Genomic DNA, 22,322 nt, shown 5'->3' with positions numbered 1-22,322 from the left:
CCAGCTCTGCTGAGTGGCAAAGATGGGGGATGGAGTGATGAAGGATGAGGGATGAATGATGAAGGACAAAGAATGAAGGATGAGAGATGAAAGATGAGAAATTTAAGTGGAGGAAGGAGGGAGGAATGAGGACAGATGAAGGATGAAGAATGAAGAACTAGCAATGATTTCTCACCAAGTTTTTACTTCTTGCCCTGTGATGTTCCTGACTGTGTGCCTGGCACTGTGCACATATCCTGCACTGTGTCTGGGGGTTCCCCAAGGGCTGGGCTACAGGGGTCTTTTATTTATTTAGGACCCTTCCAAAACATGGGAATCATTTAGCAGCCCTGAGTCCACCAGTGCCTTCAGCACACTGCATACTCAGGGCCTTGCAGTGTCACAGCACATCCTCAGGACTCTCTTTGCAATGGGCACATCCCTGAGCTGCTGGCACCGGTCCCAGTCTGGGAATGAGGCTGAGGAGATCTGATGGTGAAAACCCCATATCTGTCCCTGTCCCACTCAGCTCCAGCCCCACCGAGCTGCCCAGCTGGGGAAAACACATGGTCCCTCTCAGGCTGCCCTGTGCAGCCAGCCTGGGTCACATGTGTCCCCACACCTGCGCCAGGTCCGGTCTCCCTGGGACAATAGACCCTTGTCCTAGGGCAGGTATGTGCTAGAAGGAGTTTGTATGGGGTGGGGTGGAAACTGTGACGATAAGGAGCTTTCTGCTGCATTCTACTGAGTCGGCAGGTTGAGTGATGAAGCAACACTTGATGTCGTGGGGCCAGGGTGAGCTCCCCCACAGCTCATTGCCCCCCATCCCCGCTCAGAGGGGACATGCCAGGCTTTCAACACACCTTAAATCCAGGGAAAAGCTGGAAACAGCCTCACAGTGATGCCAAAACTGCTCAGCAGAGACCTTTTGCACTCAGACAGCAGGAGCAAGGACTTCTGTGTCCTCTTGCCATTACAGTCCCCAAATCCAGGTGACATCGAGGGGCTCCAGCAGCCTCAACATTCACTAGAATAGCTAAAAATTGTCTTGGCAATCAGAGGTCTGAAATAAATGGTAAAAAGCCTGATTGCTTTGGGCATTTCTTTTTATTTTTTTTTTTTTTTTGGAAGGCTGAGGGGAAAAAAACCCCATTTGTTTAGATGAAAAATTTGGACTGGAGAGGTGTTTTTTCCCCTCTCCCTCATGACAGCATCACCACAGCTGGGAAAGCAGCTTAGCAAATTATACGCTATGATAATTGATTGAATTCATCAGTAAATAAAGCAGCCACCTCTAAACTCAGGGTCTGGAGAGGGAGGAAAAATTCTCAATGCAGTGGTTTGTACCAACAGGTGCAGGAGTTGTCATGCCCATGAAAGCACAGCCACCAGGAAAAGTGGCACGCAGCACTGCACTCTGGGCTAAAAAAAGCTCCTTTTGGGTCTAAATAAGGAAGGAATGATTTCTCTGCAGAAGGGAATCCTTTCTCTCACCTCCAGAAGCTCCTTGGTTCTTTAGAGAGATGGATCAGACAGAAGTTATGGAGCAACCTTGAACCCTTTAAGAGATGGTGGGATGGAGAAACCAAAAATGTGGTTTATTATAAAAGAAGGGGAAGATAATTTTGAGCATCCCCAGCCAGAGGCCTTAGGGCTGGGATATACCCACATAAATCACCAAATCTTCCCAGCCAGCACCAGGGCCATCCCCAAATTCTTGCTCCTGCTTACCATCTCCCATCACACCACCATCATGGACACCTTGTAGCCCCCCTAAGAAACATTTACCAGCAAAACCCCTTATTTATTTCTTTTGGGAATTCTGGGCTGCACCAGCACTGCCGACTGTGGGCAGGGAGATTTTGCAGGTCTGACCCAAAATGCTGAGAGCAAGTCATGCTCCTTCACGTGTGAGGCACGGCCGCGGTGTCACCGCCGATGCGCTGCGGTGACGCCGCGGCCATCGCACACGTGTCCTGCCACACGTGCCCCAGGGAGGGGGAGGAAAAGTCTCCACAGAGTGATGATGGCAATGCAAAGCGATGGGAAGCACCCTCTGGGCCAGGGCAGCTGCTGGGGACATCCATCACGTCCAGCCCACATCCTCTGAGCAGTTCCGCATCCGTCTCCCTGGCAACGCATTTTTCACATTCTTCAGAATCTCCTGCCCCTCTGGTCTGTGGTGCTGGCAGCGCTGGGTACCCTGCAGGCTGGGAGCTGATGGGTGTCCATCACCCACCCCAGCGCCCCTCAGAGGGGTGGGGACAGTAGGGACTGGTCCCAGTGCTCCACAGAATGCCCACAGGTGACTCCGAGCCCATCCTTGGTGGGTGCTGGAGCACAGAAGGGATTTGGGGCAGCACCGAGGTAGCAACGAGCATCTGACGGCTTGCAGGCATCTCACCTGCCTTCCTGGACCAACAGCCACATGACCTGCCAGTGCTCTCCTACATGTGGGATATTTTTCCGCCTGATGCAGCCAGAGTTTTACAAGATAGGGTGACACAGAGCCATGGGCATCCTTGGAGATGGAACTCCTCCTTCAAGAGGAACTTTTTCTCCTGCACAATGTCCAGCAGCAGCAGCCCCTCTTGCACCAACCTTGGAAGACACTCTTGTGTAAAAGGATGGAGCACTACCCTTCTCCTGAAGGATCATCCATTGGACACATCAGCCTTGGAAAAAGGCCTCAAATGCTGGGATTCCTGGATACCAGTGACATTGCACAGACTGTTTTGGCCTCACTGATCTCCTGAAACCCCCACTGGATCCAGAGGCTGCACCACGACCCAGGGCCGGGAAAACCCCTCCCTGGTGCAGCTGGGAACAGAGGCTGCAGGGGGACAGGAAATCTCCATTCACTGGCGCTTGGTCTCCAGCCAAATTGGACCCAAACCAACCTTTTTTTTCCAACTTCCCAGTAAACTGGACTTTCCAGAAAACTATGGCTGGTGGGGAAAGGGGTCAGCAAGGGGGGCTGGAGGCAGATGCTGACTCTGCCACCAGCTCTGCAATGTCCAGGCTCACAGGTGGTGCTGGTGCATGGGGGATTCCCCCATGGGCTTGGGGTCAGGGGGCTGAAAGGTTTTCATGTGCCCACATCAGCCTGTGCAGGTGGAGGGTGCTAGAACAGGATGTGAAGTTGTGATTTTTGGTGTGAGGTTTAACAGGCATCAGAGGGTTGCAGTCTTCTAAGTTCCTTTTTTTTTTTTAATGGCTCTGCACACCCCATAGGGTGCCCAGTGCTGACAGGAGGACGTGTCCCTCTTCGAGTGGCCACACTGTCCCCGTGGAGTCACCCCACTTACTCCTTCAAGGGTCCATGATGGTGTCCAGCTGCTCTGCATCTCCCATCAGGGATAAAAGGTCAAGAGATTTCCCCCTGTTCCTCATTTAAAAAAGCTCTCTCTTGGCAGGTGTTCACTATTGTGTCTGTGGGGTGGTTGCTCCAACAAGGAGTCATGAGGTCAGTCAACCCAGGGCCTAAGTTCAGCCCACACATCATTCCCAGGGCTGAGGCCAGGCCCTGGGGAAAAGGGATTTAGTTGAATAAATAGAAAACAAAACAAAGGAGCTATCAAGCCCACTAACACAGGTCTGGTTTTCATTTTGAAGGAACTTTTTGTTACTCGTTTGTCATCAGCCCAATTCCTCCAAGTCCAAAACGCTTGGTGTGATGTGATGCGATGTGATTTCCTTCACAGCCAGGAGAAATGCTCTGTTTTGTTGAAAAATTAGGTTCTGTTGGGAAGGGGGTCCCTTTGGCAGGAAGCAGTGCGGGACAGACCTCGGCTGTGTCCCCCAGGAACAGTTTCCCTCCTGTCCTTGCCCTTGCAGCCCCCACAGGTGGTCGGGGCATTGCCGAGGGGCGTGTGCCGTGCGATGTGGCGACGGGAGATGTTCTGCTAAGGACCACTTGAGTTCTGCTAAGGACCACTGCGACAAATCGGGAGGGGATTGGGACCCTGCGGGGATGGAGCTGCATCTCACCCACCCCATCCACCCCAGCCTTTCTCCTCTCTCTTTTTTCTGCCTTTCCCTGGATTCTCCTCCATCTCCTTCCTTCCTTCCCTCCCTCCTGCCCCAGCCCCTTCCCCTTCCCTCCCGGCACTGCCAGGAGCCAAAAGGACTTTGCACCCCAAGGCAGCGATCGCTCGCCGCTCCTTCTCCGCAAGCCTTGGAGCCGCCGGAGGGAGAAGGGAATACTCGGCTCTTATCTGCGAGGGGAGGCAGGCTCGGTGGGCAGGGTTTGCGCGAAAGCTGCTGGCTTATAAGCAGCCGGCGGCGGAGGCAAAGCCGTCTCGGAAGGCACCGAACGGGGCCCCTCGGTGCCGCGCTCCCGCCGCGATGCCCGCGGCGCTGGGGCTGCTGCTCTGGCTGAGCCTCGCAGGTGCCCTTCGCTCCGACCTCGAGCCCCCCCAGCACAACAGCACCGAGGAAGGGGCCGCCAGCTTCGCCTCAGACTACAACCACACGGCCGAGATCGTCCTCTCCAAAAGCGTCTTTGCCAGCTGGAATTACAACACCAACCTGACGGCCGAGAATGCTGCTCTGCAGGTGGGCGGCGGGACGGGGGCGATGCCACCACGGGGATGTCCCCAGCGCCGGGTTTGGGGGGCTGGGTACGGTGGAGGCACTTGGTGTGGTTCCCTTCCTCCCTGCGGGTTTCTGTCTCAGCGTCTCGGGGTGGCAAACCAAGGGTGGGAGTTGTAGTCCAGGAGCTGTAGGGGTTTGCCCCAAATTGGCTTTCAGAGAGACTCTGCCCCGGAGTGACAGCTCTGGTCCCAGAGCAGAGTCAAGGTTATTTTTAGAGGTGATTCCCTCCTCCCAGCACCTTCCACTTTCCCCCTTCCCAGAACTCTCAGTTGTCCCTGTCCCTGCCTGGTGTCATCACATCCCAGTGCTGAGGGTTTTAGTTTGGGGTGGACACCAGGAGCCCAAAGTGCACACAAGCAGCTGGGTGGCATCGGGACTGAGGCTGCCACCTCTTGTCCCTGTGTCCCCAGCCCACGGGGACAAAGACAGAGGTGGGAAAGCACTCCAGGCTGTAGGGAATTAGACATCAGCCCAGATCAGTGCAGGAAGAACCTCTGCAGGGAGCAATGCTGTGTGCATCCCACAGTCTGGGGTGTGTTCTCCCAGGAGTTTGGATGTGTCTGGGGTGTATTAAGAGGGGCAGGGAGCAGCCCTGGGTGTGCTCTCAGTCGGGTGAACTGCAGCCCAGCCGGGGCAGTGGCAGTGCCTGGGCAGGCTGCAGTGCTTTCCCCGGTCCCAGCTGTGCTCAAGGAGCTGCTGGTGGCCCCAGCATGGGGTCATGGACAAGCCACAGCTCAGGGCACACCTGCCAGTGCTGTGGCTACAGAGGCACAAGGGGCAGTGCAGCCCATAGGTGACCACGGTGTGTTTGTCCAGCCCAGAGTCACACAGGGACTGGCACACAGAGCCCTGAACCCTCCAGATCCCGTGGGGACGGGAGCACAGTGTGTCCTGTGCAGGAAGGAAATGCATCTTCCTGTGCAAGGGAAAGATCACTGCCAGGTCTGGGCACTGCCAATTTGTCAGGACACTCAAGAGGGCCCAGGTGCCCCTTCAGCCTTTTTTTGTCAAGCTGACGTGATGTCTGGGCAGGCATCCAGTTCTAGCTGCAGATGTGGTGGGGCGAGGGACCTTGGGGCAGAGCAGGAACATCCCAGCTACACTGAGTCCATAATTAAGGCCAGGAGAGCACCTTGCATGGACTTTTCTCAGAAGGCGTTTCCAGAGCAGCTTTCCCCCCTTTATGTGCTATTAAGTGTGTGAGGATCTTGTCCAGGAGCTCCCTGCAATGTCGAGGCTCCTAAGCCAGCCCAGGCAGAGGAGGGGATCTGAAGCCCTGAGATCAGTCCATGATGGGGCAGCAGGGAGGTGGGGTGGGATGGGATGGGGAGTCACAGGCTGCTAAAGGAATTACAGCTGGCCAGCAGGACCCAAAAGGCTGGATTTGGGGGATCTGGGGGGCACTGGGCCAGGCAAACCCTGCACATCCACAACACAAGAGGTGCTGAGCCAGGCCACCAGGGCATGGGCAGCTCTGGGGTCTGCCACAAAAGGGGACTCTGTGACAAAGGGACAGGAGAGGCAGGAAATCAAAGGTAGGGATGGACAGAGGGATGCTGGACAGACAGATAAATGTACCATCTTTTGTAAGCTGGGATTCTGGGCAAGAGGCTGGCAATGGGGCCTGGGGGCTGCTCATGTTTGGGTGCAGAACCACTGCAGATGCCTGGGCCAAGGCAGTCCCAGTGCCCTGAACTGCATCCTGAGTCTGCACTGTGCTCCCAGCAGGGAGGGACTGGGGCAGAGCTCTTGGCTGGGAGGCTTTGAGGCTGTGGGTGCCAAGGGGCTCCTGAGCCCCCCACAGGGGCATCCCCTCCAGAGAGGGAGCCCAGATGCAGGGGAAGGGCCAGCACTGTTGGGCATGGCCACGGCAAGGGGCTCTAGGGAACACCAGTGGCCTCAGCTCACTCCACCAGGGCTGTCAGGAGAGTTTAGGCTGCAGTTTGCCTGACCAAACGCAGGTGCCTGTTCAAGGAGAAAACAAAACACAGCTGAACTCTGCTTCCTCCAGCTCCCCCAGCTCTGCACGGGGTCTGGGAAGGGGTAAAGGCATCTCCTGTTTAGAGGGGTGAGGCAAGAGCAGGGTGTCTGTGGGGCTGGCACGTTGGGGGATTGGAGCCAGTTGGTGCCAGTGATGCTGTGGGCACTGGGATGTCCCAGGGAAGCAGGGGGAGCAGTGAGGGTAGCCAGGGGCACTTTTGGCATTCCCACAGCTGTGAGGGTATCTGCCCTGGGCAGCCTCCAACTCTGCCACACCACAACTCCCTTCCTTCCCTGCGGCCTGCTGAGGGAATGTGAAGATTAAAATAAAACAAACCAGGCATGTTGGAGCCAAGCTAAAAATGCCACAAGTCACAGCTAATGAGCTCCATAAATCACACCAGGATGGCACGTGGACACTGACCAGGCACTGTGCACCATCTCACTCCACCTGCACAGGGCCAGGACACTCTGATAAAGATTGCAGCTTCCCAAAAATACAGCTGACACTGCTCAGGCTGGGATACAAACACCTGCAATGCACCCCATCCCAAAAGCAGGGCCACAGCCCCAGCTGCCTAAATAACACCCCACAGTGCTGGCAGCTTACTGCCAGCCCATGGCCCCAGGAAGGGAGATCAGGGCTGGCAGGAGTTGGGGGGCAGAGAGGCACCCAAAACTGGGGACTCAGAGCAAATGGGTGAACACCAGATGTGGCATTGAGGGTGCAGACAGCCAGTTGAGGAATGTATAGAAATAGAAGTGTACAGACATAGTGAGGACATACAGGAAGGAGAAAGGTGAATGTGGCACCTTTATAGTTCTCTTTTGGGCTTCTGTGAAAGTGAGAAATGGCAGGATTGGAAATAAAACCAAGCCAGACCTCAGAGCTCCTTCCAAAACCAGGGCCCAGCAGATGTCAAAGCCAGTCCAGGAGCACCCAGACACCCTGACTGCATGGCCTGGACACCCTATCCCAGCACTCCCAGCCCATATGAGACCCTGGAGCTCCTTCCTAAACCTCACAGGCCACCAGTGGGTGCTCATGGAGAGCTCCACAGGGGAGCAGGGGCTGCAGACACGGCAGGGCCAGATGGAAGCTGCTGTCTCTATCCATGGGTGCCATGGGCTGGGGACAGCCCTGCCTGTCACCCCATGTCCTGTCACCTCTGACTCCCACAAACCCTCATGACTTTGCCCCTGGCCCCCAAACCATCTCCTGGGTGGTGGCATGTCCCAGGGCTGGTCCTGAGCCCCCATGTCCCCTCTCACCCTGCAGGTCACAGCATCACTGGAGGAGCAGAACTTCACAGAGCTATGGGGGAAGAAAGCCAAGGAGCTCTATGGCGACAAGTGGAATAACTTCAGTGATCCCCAGCTGAGGAAAATCATCGGATCAATCCAGACCTTGGGACCCTCCAACCTGCCCCTGGACATGAGAGAGCAGGTAGGCAAGGTGGCAGAGGAGCCCTGGGCAAGGCTGGCGTGCTGTGAAATGCCTTAGGGGGATTTCTCACAAGCATCCAGACTCCACTGCTGGCCTGTTGCATTTTGGAGGGTGTCACTGGCCCCCACACAGTGATTGAGGTGGAGATGGGGTGCTATCTCCAGGGTATGCAGGGTGCCTTCTGGCCCTATTAGCCAACCCCAACCTAATCTTGGAGCTGTCCCAGCAGGAACTGGAGATTTCCTGCTTACACAGAGCAGTCTTGAGCATCACCTGGAGACCAGCCAGGCTGTGCCCGTGGCTGGAGCCAGCTGTCCCAACCCCCCTGGGCTCAGCAGGTATGCAGCCCTCTGAAAAGAAGGGCCAATGCAGCCACCCAGCTCCTGAGCTCCCCATAAGACAAGGACTGCTGTGCCCTTGGTGACACAGTTCCATGCCAGGGACATCAGGACATCCTGAGCCTTCCCCATCACAGTCCTGAGCTTTCAGGGTAATTTATCTGAATTTCGATTTCTGTGCATGAAAATATTGCCCAGGCTGAAGCTGGCAGCCACACTGCTCTACATGAGCACAGGACAGGCCCTTCCATCCTGAGCCACAGCTCCCTGACAGCCATTCCCAGCCAAGCCCTGGCAAGGCCTCGTGATGCAATCCCTTCCGGAGAGCTCTCAGCCCCAGTTCCTTCCAGGAAACCCATCCCTGCCCTCCTCCAGACAACAGACAGCATCATGTCTCCTCCCTGCACATCAGTCATGTCTCTGCCCTCCCTGGGCAGCTCCATCCCACAGCCACCATTGTCCCCATCTCCATCCCCTCTGCACAGATGGAGCAGAGGAATGGCAGTGGAGAGAGGGACTGAGCAGAGGAATTTCCTTCCCTGAGAATGGGCTTCCCAGGCATGTTCCAGGAAACCTCCTGTTGCTATTGTTTGCAGTTGTTGCAGTTCACAGAAATAAAACCCCCTCATCCTCTGGCTTTTCCTCTCCTGTTTTTTTTAACCCATTTAGACAAACAGCTTGTGCCATGGCCCCGCTGACAAACAGCTTCATGAACAGCCCCTCTCTGGAGCATGGATTGTCTGTCCCAAAGAGCCTCCCTGCTCCCACCACGCCAAAACCCCGAGTGATAACACACTTATCTCACCAAAAATGTGCTGTATAAACACACCAATCCTTCCCCACATCCGTCTGGACACACACACTCCAGAGCTGGGAGTAGATCCTGCAGGGCTGTTCCTGTCCCCTGGCAGCCTCTTTCCTCTCAGCAGTCTTTTCCTTTCCTGCAGTACAACACCATCCTGAGCGACATGGACAAAATCTACTCCACGGCCAAGGTGTGCCTGCCCAATGGCACCTGCTGGGATCTGGAGCCAGGTATGCTCCCTGTGCCCTTCATCCTGCCAGCTGCTGGGCACCCCGTGGCCAGGACTTTGTCCTGGTCCCCACATCCTTAGTGGGTTGGGGTTGGCATGTGCCACTCGTGTTAATCAGGATTGTCCCAGTGTGAGGATGGGCACTTGTCGCCCTGTTTTTTTAAGTTTTTCTAAGCCTTCTAATGTTTACATTCTTGTAACGAACTTTCTCACATATTTTATGTAAATAACTTATTGTTTTGCATTCTTTTATAAAAGAAGAGAAATTTAATAAACTGTTAGTTTGCCCAGTGTCATTGGAGAGGCAGCACTTTCACCCTCCAATCCACTGTCACTTTTGGAAATCTGTAAATGTTGAAGTCAGAATTAAACTTCCCTCTTTTTTCCCTTAGAAAATCCAGTGTCCACATTTTTCTGTTTCATGTCCTAGAGTGACAGGAACTTGGGTCTGGTGTGGTGGTGGTGGTGGCACCTCTGCAGGGCTTTAGCAAATGCCTCCCTCTCCAGCAATCTGAAAAATATCCGAAAAATAGGAGGACTCTGCTTTCTTATTTCTTCTTCTCTTTGTCCCCTCTGTCCCAGACCTGTCGGACATCATGGCCACGTCCCGCAGCTACAAGAAGTTGCTGTTTGCCTGGGAGGGCTGGCACAACGCCGCGGGGAACCCCCTGCGCCCCAAGTACCAGGAGTTTGTGCAGCTCAGCAACGCCGCCTACGCCAAGGATGGTACAAACCAAGGGGGACCCCAAACAGGGCATGATCAGGCACCAGGGGTGGAAGTCAGGACTGGGAGATTGGGATGCCCTACTGCTCTCCTCGCCCCGCATGCAGCTTCTATTTCCCAAGTATCAACACTTTAGGGAAAGGGAAAAAATCCTGCTGCTAGTCCCTGGTCCCACCTTTAGGGGTGGGTAGTGGGGGCAGCCTTTGGGGTCTGGAGACAGAGGCTTTCCCTGTGTCCCTGGCAGGATTCAATGACACAGGCAGCTACTGGCGCTCCTGGTACGACTCAGACTCCTTTGAGAAGGACCTGGAGCACATCTACAACCAGCTGGAGCCACTCTACCTCAACCTGCACGCCTTCGTCCGGAGGAAGCTGTACGACCGCTATGGGCCCAAATACATCAACCTGAAGGGTCCCATCCCTGCTCACCTCCTGGGTAAGAGATGAGCCTCCCCCAGCCTGTGCCCAGAGGTGCTGCTGGGGTCAGAGGGACACACACAAGGCCAGACAGCTCCTAGTTATCACTGTGTTTCTCTTCTGACCTGCCACCAGCTCTGCTCCAGCTATTTTCTCTTTTCAGGGAACATGTGGGCCCAGCAGTGGAACAACATCTATGACCTGATGATCCCCTACCCTGAGAAGCCCAACCTTGACGTCACGAGCACCATGGTGCAGCAGGTGATGGGCTGAGGGACTCATTGGAGGGACCAGGGAGAAAAAGCAGGAGGTGTTGCCACGGCTGGCCCATGACATTGACCCCATGGGAGTAATTTCTCAGACTTGTATAAGGGACAGCAGAAAATCTATGTCTGGGAGGGGAAGGGACAAAGAAATGACCTTATTCCATATCTGGCAATGACCAAAGAGGCAGCAGGGGGACAAAAGTGGGCAGTGCACTGGGACTGCTTCCACTCCCCAGACTGGGGGTTGCATTGCTGCATTCACACCATCACACAGCTCCAAGCCCTTCTTGGGTATAAGTCCTGCTCCCTTCTCCTGCCCCTGCTGAGCTCCAGCACCATTACTCGGTGCTTTTTAGCAATGTTCACACCAGTTCTGGGGCTGGGCCTCCCCATCACAGAGAGAAGGGCAGGACCTCAATCCCTGGGAGCAACTCACCCCCTTCCCACAGTCCTGGAGCACTGGAGGCAATGCCCAGGGCACAGGCAGCCCCTTCCTCAGCCATAACCCATTGCTTGCTTCCCACCAGGGCTGGAATGCCACTCACATGTTCCGGGTCTCGGAGGAGTTCTTCACCTCCCTGGGGCTCCTGGAGATGCCCCCTGAATTCTGGAAGGAGTCCATGCTGGAAAAGCCAACAGATGGGCGGGAGGTGGTGTGTCACGCCTCGGCCTGGGACTTCTACAACCGCAAGGACTTCAGGTCTGTGGGGACATGCAGGGACCTAGGGCTACAGGGCAAGGCCCTCTCCTATGCCCGTTGCTGGTCCCCCTTTTGGGTACCCCCAGCCTGGCCAAGCACCCCAATATGGCCCTTTCTGAGGGGAGGTCTGGAGTGGCCATGCTGCCCTCCCTTGCCCTCCACTTTCCCTTACCCTGTGGGGTGCTGCCACGCTCTCTGAGACTGTGGGGAGTCCTTCCTATCAAGGGGGTGCGCAGGCAGCTCAGGGGTCCCTCACTGGGCTCAGGCAATGCTGTTTCCCCAGGATCAAGCAGTGCACAACGGTGACCATGGAGCAGCTGTTCACAGTGCACCACGAGATGGGCCACATCCAGTACTACCTGCAGTACAAGGACCAGCCCGTGTCCTTCCGCAGCGGGGCCAACCCTGGCTTCCACGAGGCCATCGGTGATGTCCTGTCCCTCTCTGTCTCCACCCCCAGCCACCTCAAGAAAATCGGTCTCCTCAGCAATGCTACTGAGGATGAAGGTATGGCAGCCACCCTGGGGAGCTGCTGGGTGACCTGGAGGGCTCTGGCACTGCCCGTGGCACTGGGAAGGGTTTGAGACACGCCAGGGTGGGTTGCAGTCTGGAAATGCAGCCCAGAGCTGCCACAACCCCTTCTCATCTCCATGGGTCCATGCACAACCCCCTCTTGTCTCCATGGGTCCACGTAGAGCCCTTCTTGGCTCCATCCTCTTCACCCCTGAGGCAGGAGTGATGCTCTCCAGAGCTCGTCTGTGCCTTTCCCTTCACCAGCAGAGCCCAGACTGGAAAACAACATTTTTGTGCTTGATTGGCTTTGACCTTTCTAGCATTCCTCCCTCCCTCCCTCCCCAAGAAGCATCCACCACTGGAGCTGCTGGTGTGGCTCTGAGGAGGTGGCACCAAGCATGCACGTGCACAGTCACGGGGGCAGGCGGAGGGTGGCGTGTCCAGCTGCCAGCCAGCACAGCAGGGCAGGACTTGTCACTGCAGGCACTGCCCAGCTCATCAAGAGCCTCATCCTCCCACTCGACATCCCTCAGCCAGCACATCAAAGCAGATGGTGGCAGAAGAAATTGAGCACTCCCAGACCTGCCCCAGGCGCTGCTTGGCGGAGCAGGGACAGTCCTGGGATCCTCCTGCCGTGTCATTAAATACGTTTTATGACAAGAAAGACATCACAGCAGCCAAGAGCATGGGGCCAGTGCTGCATAAACACAACGAGGCAGATGGTCTCTGCCTCAAGCCATTGCTACCCGGCTTGCCAGCCCTTGGCAGCCAGGCTGCCGTGGTGATGGCAGCCAATAGCCCCTCAGGGCAGTGCTGCCAACCCTTCTCTGACCCCACAGCTTCAGCTGGGTCTCCAGCAGGTCTTTCTCCAAACTTCCTTCCCCGGGTTTCCTTGAGGGGGAAAACAGATGTCACCATCCCCTGTGCTCCTCATGGTACAGTGGTGGCTGTCCTCAAGTTGACTCTGGTTCTGGGTCTAAACCATCAGAGCCTTTGCAGTGGTGTGACTGCAGAACAAACTCCCCCAAAGCCCCTCACCCTGAGGCCCCAGGGTGGAGGTGTGAAGATTTACACTCAACAAAGACCTTTGAGAGCTGGGCTAAGGGCAAGGGGACACCACAATTGTCACTCTCATTGTCCCCACTCAGTAAAAGGCACGTGTTGCCCCAGGTAGTAAGTGTATCTATAGAAACCTCCTGTGTCCTACACAGCCTTCTCTAGGAGCAAGGTTGGGTGTTGAGATGTTGTCCCCATTTCTCATCCACCCTCTTGCCCACTAAAATCCTGGTGCCTGTAGTGCTGTCTATGCAGACTCCTTTCCAGCCTGGTTCAGGCTCTGTTTCATGCAGAGAGCAATATCAACTACCTGCTGAAGATGGCCCTGGAGAAGATTGCCTTCCTGCCCTTTGGCTACCTCATCGACCAGTGGCGCTGGAACGTGTTCAGTGGCCGCACGCCGCCGAGCCGCTACAACTACGACTGGTGGTACCTGAGGTGGGGGACAGTCCCCAAGGGTGGGTGTGGCTGGGGAAGCTGGGCATGTGCAAGGAAGGGAGGCAGGAAAGAGGAAAGAAAAAGCGTAAAAGTAGCCACGGAGATGGTAGGAGAACAATGGATAGATGGGTGGGTGTGTAGGATGGAAGGATAGGTGAGTGGATGGATGGATGGATGGATGGATGGATGGATGGATGGATGGATGGATGGATGGATGGATGGATGGATGGATGGATGGATGGATGGAATCATGCTCTAAGTGTGCAGATTTCTTCAGCACTGGGCCAAGCCTTCCCATCCTTTGACTAGATTGTTCTGACCCTTTATTATTCCCATGCTCATGTTGTCCACAGAACCAAATACCAGGGCATCTGCGCCCCGATTTCAAGGAACGAGAGCAACTTTGACCCTGGAGCAAAGTACCATATCCCAGGGAACACTCCTTACATCAGGTAGAGGAACTGTTGGCAAAGGGGACCAAGGTTTGGGGTGCAGTGGGTGGGGGATGGCCTCTGTGGGCAGGGACTGTCATGTGCTGCTCCTGCTCAAGACATAGAGATCTCCCAGCACTTGGACCACAAATGCTGGGATTGAGCTCTTGGACTTGTCTGCTTCCCCTTGTCCCCAGTTCTGACCTTCATGGGCTTCCTTGGCAGGTACTTTGTGAGCTTCATCCTCCAGTTCCAGTTTCACAAGGCACTGTGCCAGGCAGCCAACCACACCGGTCCCCTGCACACCTGTGACATCTACAAGTCCAAAGAGGCTGGAGACAAACTCAGGTGGGGACAAAGGAGGGTCAGGAAAATCGCCATGGGCAGATGTGTGCATGGAAGCTGATGGTGTGCAAAGGAAGGAAAGAAGAAAGGAAGGAAGGAAAAGTGAACTGGAGAAATAGCTTTGCAGATGGATGGATGGATGGATGGAAATACGTGGAAGCACTGGGGTGGGGTGAGTGGTCCTCACCAGAGTATTGCTATTGTCCCAGCCATGAGCTCCCACCCAGACAAGAGGTCACTAAAGCACAGCTGGCTCCTGTTGATTCCCTGGGTATTAAATGCATGAGTGTGTGACAGGGAATCCTCAGTTCTCACATGCAGGACAGGTGGTGGCTTCCAGGGCAGTTCCCAGGTTCATGTCCCACCCTGGAACTGCATTTTCAACCCTTAAGATGCTGAGATATTATCACTGCTCCTCTCCCATCCATCCTCTGGCCTCATGCTGGCTCTTGCTGTTCTGCTCCTCCACAGGGAAGTGCTGAAAGCTGGGTCCTCAAAGTCGTGGCAGGAAATCCTCTTGAATCTCACTGGCACGGGTCAGATGGATGCTGAACCCCTCCTGGAGTATTTCAGCCCTGTCACCAAGTGGCTTCAGGAGCAGAACAACAAGACCAATGAGGTGCTGGGCTGGCCTGAGTTTGACTGGCGTCCCCCTGTCCCTGAAGGCTACCCTGAAGGCATTGGTAAGGCTGCAGCTCCATCCTGGGTGAGGGAAGGGTCAGGATGAAGTCCTCCAAGGGACATCATTAATCCACAGGCAGAAGCAGAGGAAGGTCTCTGCTGTGGCTGGGGTGTTCCCCATATCAGGAAAGAGAAATAGCCAGCTCCAGTGAAGTCCCACGGGGTGTTGCTTCCCAGGAGGCAGGTGCCATTGTCTGAAGCTGCACAGTAGTGTCATCAGTCATGGTGTGAAGAGTTTCTCTTCTTAATTGTGTCCTTTGTGTTCATGTGGGAGAGTCTTGGGCATGCAACTTGGCCTGTCATCCCGTCCTCTGTCTAATGGGACACCTCAGCTGGGCACTTCTTCCCCAATTCTTAGCTCAGCCTGCTCCCAGGTTGTGGCATCCTTCAATGGACCTGCAGTTCTGGGAAAAGCTTAATTATGGCTTCTCCATGGGATAGTGCTCTTGTAACTCTCCTGACCTTTCTTGTCTCTTCCCCAATTTATTTCCTCCTCTAGACAAAATAGCAGATGAGGCACAAGCTAAAGAGTTCTTGTCCGAGTACAACAGCACAGCTGAGGAAGTGTGGAATGCCTACACCGAGGCATCCTGGGCCTACAACACCAACATCACTGACCACAACAAGGAGATCATGGTATGGGAACGACCCTGGGGCTGTGCAGGGAGAGCCAGCAGCCAGGGAGGGCAGGTGGTACCCAGGGCACGTTTCACAGAACCTCTGAAAGCCAGGACAGCCTCTGCCCCTTGTAAAACGATAACGTTCTCACCCTTTTCCTTGAAAACCCTCATCATCCCATGAGGTACCCACAAAGGCAGCTGTGGGGAGGGTGGCAGGGATGCCAGGTGGTGTTTCTAGCAGTGGCCTGTGTCTTCTCCCTGAAGTAACTCTTCTTCTCTCATTGTAGCTGGAGAAGAACTTGGCCATGTCCAAGCACACCCTGGAGTACGGCATGAGGGCCAGGCAGTTTGACACCTCTGATTTCCAGGACCAAAGTGTCACCCGCATCCTCAAGAAGCTGAGTGTCATTGAGAGGGCAGCCTTACCTGAGAATGAGCTGAAGGAGGTGAGTGGCAAGGGGACAGAGCAAGAGAGGGTGTCCCTTGCCATCACCTTGTGTGAAGACAAAAGTTTCAGAATTTAGGAAATGCCACTGGGCAGCCACCATCTGCCTTGAAAAAGGTGATAGCTTGGTACCTTCTACACAAAGCCAAAATCCTTGTTTTCAGGATTCCCCACCCAAATGTTGCCTAACCCAGGCTGCATGGGGCCTGGATGTTTGGGTGACAATAGCACACTGCTTGTTGGCCCCAGGCCCTCTTGTATGGACCCTGTGTTACCTCCGTTGGGGTCACACTTGATCTTGGAAGGGACCAGTGTAAAGCACCCCAAAACCTCAATGGGCTGGGACATCCTCCAATATCCTCCAATATCAGGAGCTAGGATAACCACTTTACACACTCTGATTTCTTTTGCAGTATAACACCCTGCTCTCAGACATGGAGACCACCTACAGCGTGGCCAAGGTCTGCAGAGAGAACAAAACCTGTCACCCACTGGATCCTGGTAAGATCTAGCAGGGTGTCCTGTGGGGCATCAGCAGCTGGCCCAGAAGGGAGGGAATTTTTTTAATGGGGGCATGAAGAAAGGCCACGAAGGGTTCTTTCACCTTCTCTGTGATAGCCCCTGAGCAACATGCCAGAGAACCATTGCACCTGCTCAGCCCATCCAACAGCATCTCAGTGGCTTTGTTGCTCTCTCTCAGACCTCACAAACACCATGGCCAACTCTCGGGACTATGATGAGCTCCTCTTTGTCTGGAAGGGCTGGCGGGATGCTTCTGGGAAGAAGATGAGGAACAACTACAAGCGATATGTGGAGCTGAGCAACAAGGCAGCCATGCTCAATGGTCAGTGCCCTGCTCCCCTAGAGCCCACCATGGCCCTCTTCACACAACTGGGAGCCAAAATCCCAAGGGTGTGGAAGTATCACTAACTCCCAGGAGATCTACTCTCAATCTCTCTTGGAGTGTCTGAACAGCAAGACAGAGTCTTGCCCAAGAAGGACAGAGTCTGACAGCTTCTGCTCTTGCCCTACCACAGGCTACACAGACAATGGGGCCTACTGGAGATCCCTGTATGAGACACCCACCTTCGAGGAAGATCTGGAGAGGCTGTATCTGCAGCTGCAGCCCTTGTACCTCAACCTGCATGCTTATGTACGCCGAGCCCTCTACAAAAGCTATGGTGCAGAGCACATAAACCTGAGGGGTCCCATCCCTGCCCATCTGCTAGGTAAGGGCTCTGCTTGAGCTACACTGCGTCTCCCACCAGGTGTGGCTGTCCCTGTGCCATGCCAAGAGTTAAGACTGGTCTCTGTTCAGCTCTGGCTGAAGGGAAAAGCTCCCCTGAGATGGGTCTGTAGAGGCCAATCTACCCAGGGGGAGGGCAGCATGCTCAGCATGATTTGACTTCTCTTGCAAGGCTGGGCTCCTGCCTACATTGCCCTTGTGCAGGCAGGGCAGGGACCAGGCAGGGTGATCCACCTGTGCAGGAGGAGGGAGTAACTGGTTGCTCTCCTCTCCCTGTCTCCCTCCTGACCTGTGTCATCCTTCTGTGCTTCCCAGGCAACATGTGGGCTCAGTCGTGGTCCAACATTTTCGACCTGGTGGTACCTTTCCCAGATGCCACCAAGGTGGATGCCACCCCGGCCATGAAAAACCAGGTCAGTGCTTTCCTAGGCTGCTCTGGGGAAATCCCTTGGGACCCAGCAACCTTTGGCTGTTACCACCACCCATGCTGCCAAATGCTCTAATGCTGCCAAAAAATTCCATGTCTCATCTGTATTCTCCCTACCTCTGTATGCCAAGACCTGGATCCAGGTCTAGCTGACTCCAGGAGATTCCCCTGCCCAGAACAAGGTTACCCCTGTCTTCCCATCGTTCCACATCGCCCCTCAGCGGGTCTCTGTTCTTTCCCCAGGGCTGGACACCCAAGAGAATGTTCGAGGAGTCAGACCATTTCTTCACCTCTCTGGGCCTCATCCCGATGCCACAGGAGTTCTGGGACAAGTCCATGATCGAGAAGCCATCGGATGGGCGGGAGGTGGTGTGCCACGCCTCAGCCTGGGACTTCTACAACCGCAAGGACTTCAGGTGCCCCTGGGGAGCAGGGGGTGGCCACTGCTGGTGTGGTGCTGGGGCAGAAAGGGTCTTTGTAGAATAAGGGCAGGTGGGCTGATGCCACCAGTGTATCTTGCTCTGTGGCTGTGGCACCCCAGCTGTGGCACTTCTCTCGGTTCCTAGGATGCTGGTAGGAGTCCCCATGGTGGATGGAGGGCAATCCACGCCTGCCCTGTCCTGTCCTGGAGAATGGAAAAGCTGATGAACAGGGACAGGGAATGGGCAGGGTCAGCAGGAGATGCAGGAGGAGGAAGAGACCAACCCAGTGGAGTTAGGACCAGCCTGGCCTGGCATCAGATGTGGGGAGGGGACACATAGAAAGGAAAAATAGCTCAAGGGGGCCTGATGGTTCCTGGAGGTCTTCATGCCACCCCTGCTCTCCCTTCTCCCCCAACCCCTGTCTCCTGGTCCAGGATCAAGCAGTGCACCGTGGTGAACATGGATGACCTCATCACAGTGCACCACGAGATGGGCCATGTCCAGTACTTCCTGCAGTACAAGGACCAGCCTGTCTCCTTCCGGGATGGGGCCAACCCTGGCTTCCACGAGGCTGTTGGGGATGTCATGGCCTTGTCTGTCTCCACCCCCAAACACCTCCACAGCATCAATCTGCTGGACCAAGTCATGGAAAACGAAGGTGAGCTGGAGAGCCACACAGCAGATGTGGGGATGCTGGTGGGAACAGCTGGAAATGCACATGGTCAGGAGGGGCTGGGCAAGGTTGAAGGGCTCAGGGACACACATGGTGGCTTTGCATGAATGGAGGGGACAGGACCTGTTGAGGACACCCAGTTCTGGGGCAGAATGACCCACGGAGGGAGGAGAGGTGGATACAGCACTGTCTTGCTCACATCTTCATGCCCCGGGCAGAAAGTGATATTAACTATCTGATGAGCATCGCCCTGGACAAAATTGCCTTCCTGCCCTTCGGGTACCTCATGGACCAGTGGCGCTGGAAGGTGTTTGATGGGCGGATCAAGGAGGATGAGTACAACAAGGAGTGGTGGAACCTCAGGTAGGATTGAATTCAGACCCCTGTCTGGGATAAGGGCCTTGGCTGTCATCCCACTGGGTGTTTTCTCCTTGTGGTCCAGCTGACTGCAATGGGAATGATGAGATACACAGCCCCCATCCTGTGCTCACACCCCACTCTGTTCCTTCCCACTTTGCCCCATCTCCTCCTCCCCAGGCTGACCTGACTCTCCCTCTCTTACACAGGATGAAGTACCAGGGCTTGTGCCCACCAGCACTGAGGTCTGAAGATGACTTTGACCCTGGGGCCAAGTTTCACATTCCTGCTAACGTCCCTTACATTAGGTGAGCCAGCAGGGCTGGGGCACAAGGGACACCACTTGGACATAGAAGCAGGATCCCCAGGTCAGATGCCAGTGATGACACCTTTCTCCATGGCTGGTGGTACCATCCTGCATGGGCTGGGCAGCTCCAGAGACCCTGACAGAGCTTCAGACAAGAAGTCTGAATTTAGGGGAATTTCTCCCTATCCAAGGAAGATGAGCTCATCCCCTCCAACAAACATAAAACACATTATGGGAGAAAGGGCCTCAGCAGGTTGAGCTGAGCTGGAGAAGGTGTAGCTCCAAAACCAGTGATGCTCCTCCAGACTGGGGGGTGCAGCCAGAGAATGAGGGGAGCCACATCCCCTCTGTTGCACAGGCACAAGCAGGGTCCATTCCCATCTCTTCATCCCTCTCCACCAGGTACTTCGTCAGCTTTGTGATCCAGTTCCAATTCCACCAAGCACTCTGTGATGCAGCCGGGCACAAGGGTCCCCTGCACACCTGTGACATCTACAAGTCCAAGGAGGCTGGGAAGATCTTGGGGTAGGTGTGTGGGGCAGGGTAAAGCCAAGGCAAAAATATCCCCAAATACCTTGAAGCCAGCCCAGCAAGAGAGGAGGCAACACAGCCCCCGGTCATCCCTCCCATCCCATACCTGGGGGGACACCCTGGGCTGGGCGCTGGGGCTGTGATTGCAAAGGCAGCCACTAGATGGTAGCTAGGCCCCTGCCAGGGGGAAGGCTCCCTCCTCCTCCTCCTCCTCCTCCTCCCAGCCCCCAGTTCCTTAGGGAAAACAACCCCCTTGCTTCAAGAAAAGCACCTGCAAAATTAACTCTCTCACCCAGGGACTGCTCTGCATCAGGCTGGATTCACTGGAGGTTTTTAATCCATGCAAACCCCTCTTCCCCCACAGATAAATGTCCTTTCCTGTGCTCCAGGCTGGCAGCCCTATGGTTCTGGGGGTTCAGACTGTACCCAGGGATGCTGACGCCAAGAACTCCAAGGGAAAGGGAGGGGCTGGCAGCCAAGAGGGTGATGGGGAACACACTGGAGCTGATTTCTCCTGCCACAGGGATGCCCTGAAGCTGGGTTTCAGCAAGCCATGGCCCGAAGCCATGCAGCTCATCACAGGACAGCCCAACATGTCAGCAGAGGCCCTGATGAGCTATTTCGAGCCGCTCATGACATGGCTGGAGAAAGAGAACCAGAAGAACGGGGAGGTGCTGGGCTGGCCCGAGTACAGCTGGACTCCTTACACAGGTATGCAGGGCTCAGCCAAGCACAGCAGGTCCACGACTGGCCAGGGCTCAGCCCTCACCAGGCTCAGAATGAAATGGAGCTCTCCTGGTGCCACTTGGCCATCCCAAAGATCACAGGGTGTTTGGATACTTCTCCTTGATTCCTCATGGAGCTGAGGCCAAAGGGCATCCAAGAGACCAGCAAAGGTGGCCCAACACACCACAGCCCAGAGCCCCCAGCAACAACCATGTCTCTCTTTTCTCTCTTTTCCAGCCCAGCAAGACGACTCCAGCACAACTGATTTCCTGGGAATGTCCCTGACCAAAAGTCAAGCCACAGCTGGGGGCTGGGTCCTGCTTGCCCTGGCACTCATCTTCCTGATCACCACCATCTTCTTCGGTGTCAAGTTCTTCCTAGCCAGGGGAAAGGCCTTCACATCCATCTCAGAAATGGAACTGAAATAAGGCAGCCACCAGCAGGGCAACACAGACAGGGTGCAAGCATGGGCACTTGGCCAGGCTGGCAGCCACGCCATGGGCACACTTGCCAAGGAAGCCATGGGTTGCCACAACCCAGGATTACTCTCTCCTATCAGGTCAGACATTCCTTTCCACTATGCAAGAGCCAGAGCAGAGAAGAACTATTTATTTGTCAATGTCTGAATCAGGGGAAAGAGAAGTTGAGGCTCCGGCAGGCACGGAGCTGTCACAAGCTGCCCCTGTGCCCAGGGCTAGAGCTGGTCCAGCCTGGTCACCCACCAGCCAATTCTGACCTGTGGGCAAAGCCACAGGGACTCGAGTGACAGAGGGCAGTTTGGGGAGGGATGGAGCACATCCTGGTTTGCCTGCTACCAGGCTGTTCGCTTGCATGGATGAAAAATAAACCTATGTCTTGTCCCCCTTGGAGCAGCGGCTCAGCTTCTTCTTGCCTGTGGAACAAGGCTCTCAAACAGGACAGCTGCCACCCCAACCCAGTGCAGACACAAATCCCTGGGGACCAGTCTGGCTTTGGGGCAACATAACTGCAGCAGCCACCTTCTCCCCTCCCCATCTGAAAGCTCAGCCTCCCTTTGCAGCATCTCCATCCTCCCCTGAACCGCGGCTCCATCAGAGCTGACAGCTCGTGGGTTCACAGTGCAGCACGTGCCTCAGGGAGGGGCTGAATCAGGGCCAGGAATCCCCAAAGTCCAGACACGAGCTGTTTAAAGGGCTGGGGGGTCAGCAGGCTGGAGCTCACCCCTGCTGTCACTCCAGCAGCAGAGCCACACTTACGTAAGAGCCGGGGAGGGGGTTCCAAGGTCAGCGATCGCCTCCTGCCCTCCAGCTCCTGATTATCTTGGGATCAGCCGTGCTTTGAGGCCCACCCGTCCCCCCCGTCCCCAGCCTCGTCTTTCTTCTGCTTCTGTAAATAAAACTTCGTATTTGTTCTGCAGTGATTAGGTGCAAAACTAATCCCAGGCTGGGGATTATTGCAGCCTTAAAGAGCTGTGATCTGCTGCAGCCCGAAGCAGCAGGGGAAATGAGGGGATCTGGATGATCCACCCGTCCCTATCCCATCCCATGGCCTCTGCCCTCGGCCACGGGAGGCTGAGGCCTGGGAGCGGCTCTCTGCACCTGGCAGAGGAGCAGAAGGCAGGTGTCTGCCCGCCCACGCTCGGCT

The 22,322-nt window shown here is 55.4% G+C and overlaps 1 protein-coding gene across 1 annotated transcript; it reads left to right on the top strand.

Moving 5' to 3' along the window:
• Positions 1-2,142: 2,142 nt before the first annotated feature.
• On the top strand, positions 2,143-21,568 carry ACE (angiotensin I converting enzyme). The gene is made up of 25 exons (XM_077190757.1): positions 2,143-4,536; positions 7,835-8,002; positions 9,288-9,375; positions 9,957-10,100; positions 10,343-10,534; positions 10,679-10,776; positions 11,309-11,481; positions 11,765-11,988; positions 13,344-13,488; positions 13,842-13,940; positions 14,145-14,267; positions 14,736-14,947; positions 15,445-15,581; positions 15,853-16,011; positions 16,424-16,511; positions 16,711-16,854; positions 17,048-17,239; positions 17,572-17,669; positions 17,927-18,099; positions 18,540-18,763; positions 18,997-19,141; positions 19,345-19,443; positions 19,845-19,967; positions 20,497-20,684; positions 20,937-21,568. The coding sequence occupies exons 1-25, from the start codon at positions 4,327-4,329 to the stop codon at positions 21,125-21,127; spliced, it is 3,837 nt and encodes a 1,278-aa protein (XP_077046872.1). The 5' UTR covers positions 2,143-4,326; the 3' UTR covers positions 21,128-21,568.
• The last annotated feature ends 754 nt before the right edge of the window (positions 21,569-22,322 follow it).

Source organism: Agelaius phoeniceus, chromosome 26 (genome assembly GCF_051311805.1).
Source record: "Agelaius phoeniceus isolate bAgePho1 chromosome 26, bAgePho1.hap1, whole genome shotgun sequence".
Lineage (NCBI taxonomy): Eukaryota > Metazoa > Chordata > Aves > Passeriformes > Icteridae > Agelaius > Agelaius phoeniceus.
The sequence above is the reverse complement of the archived record's forward strand: the minus strand, read 5'-3'. Positions and strand labels throughout refer to the sequence as shown.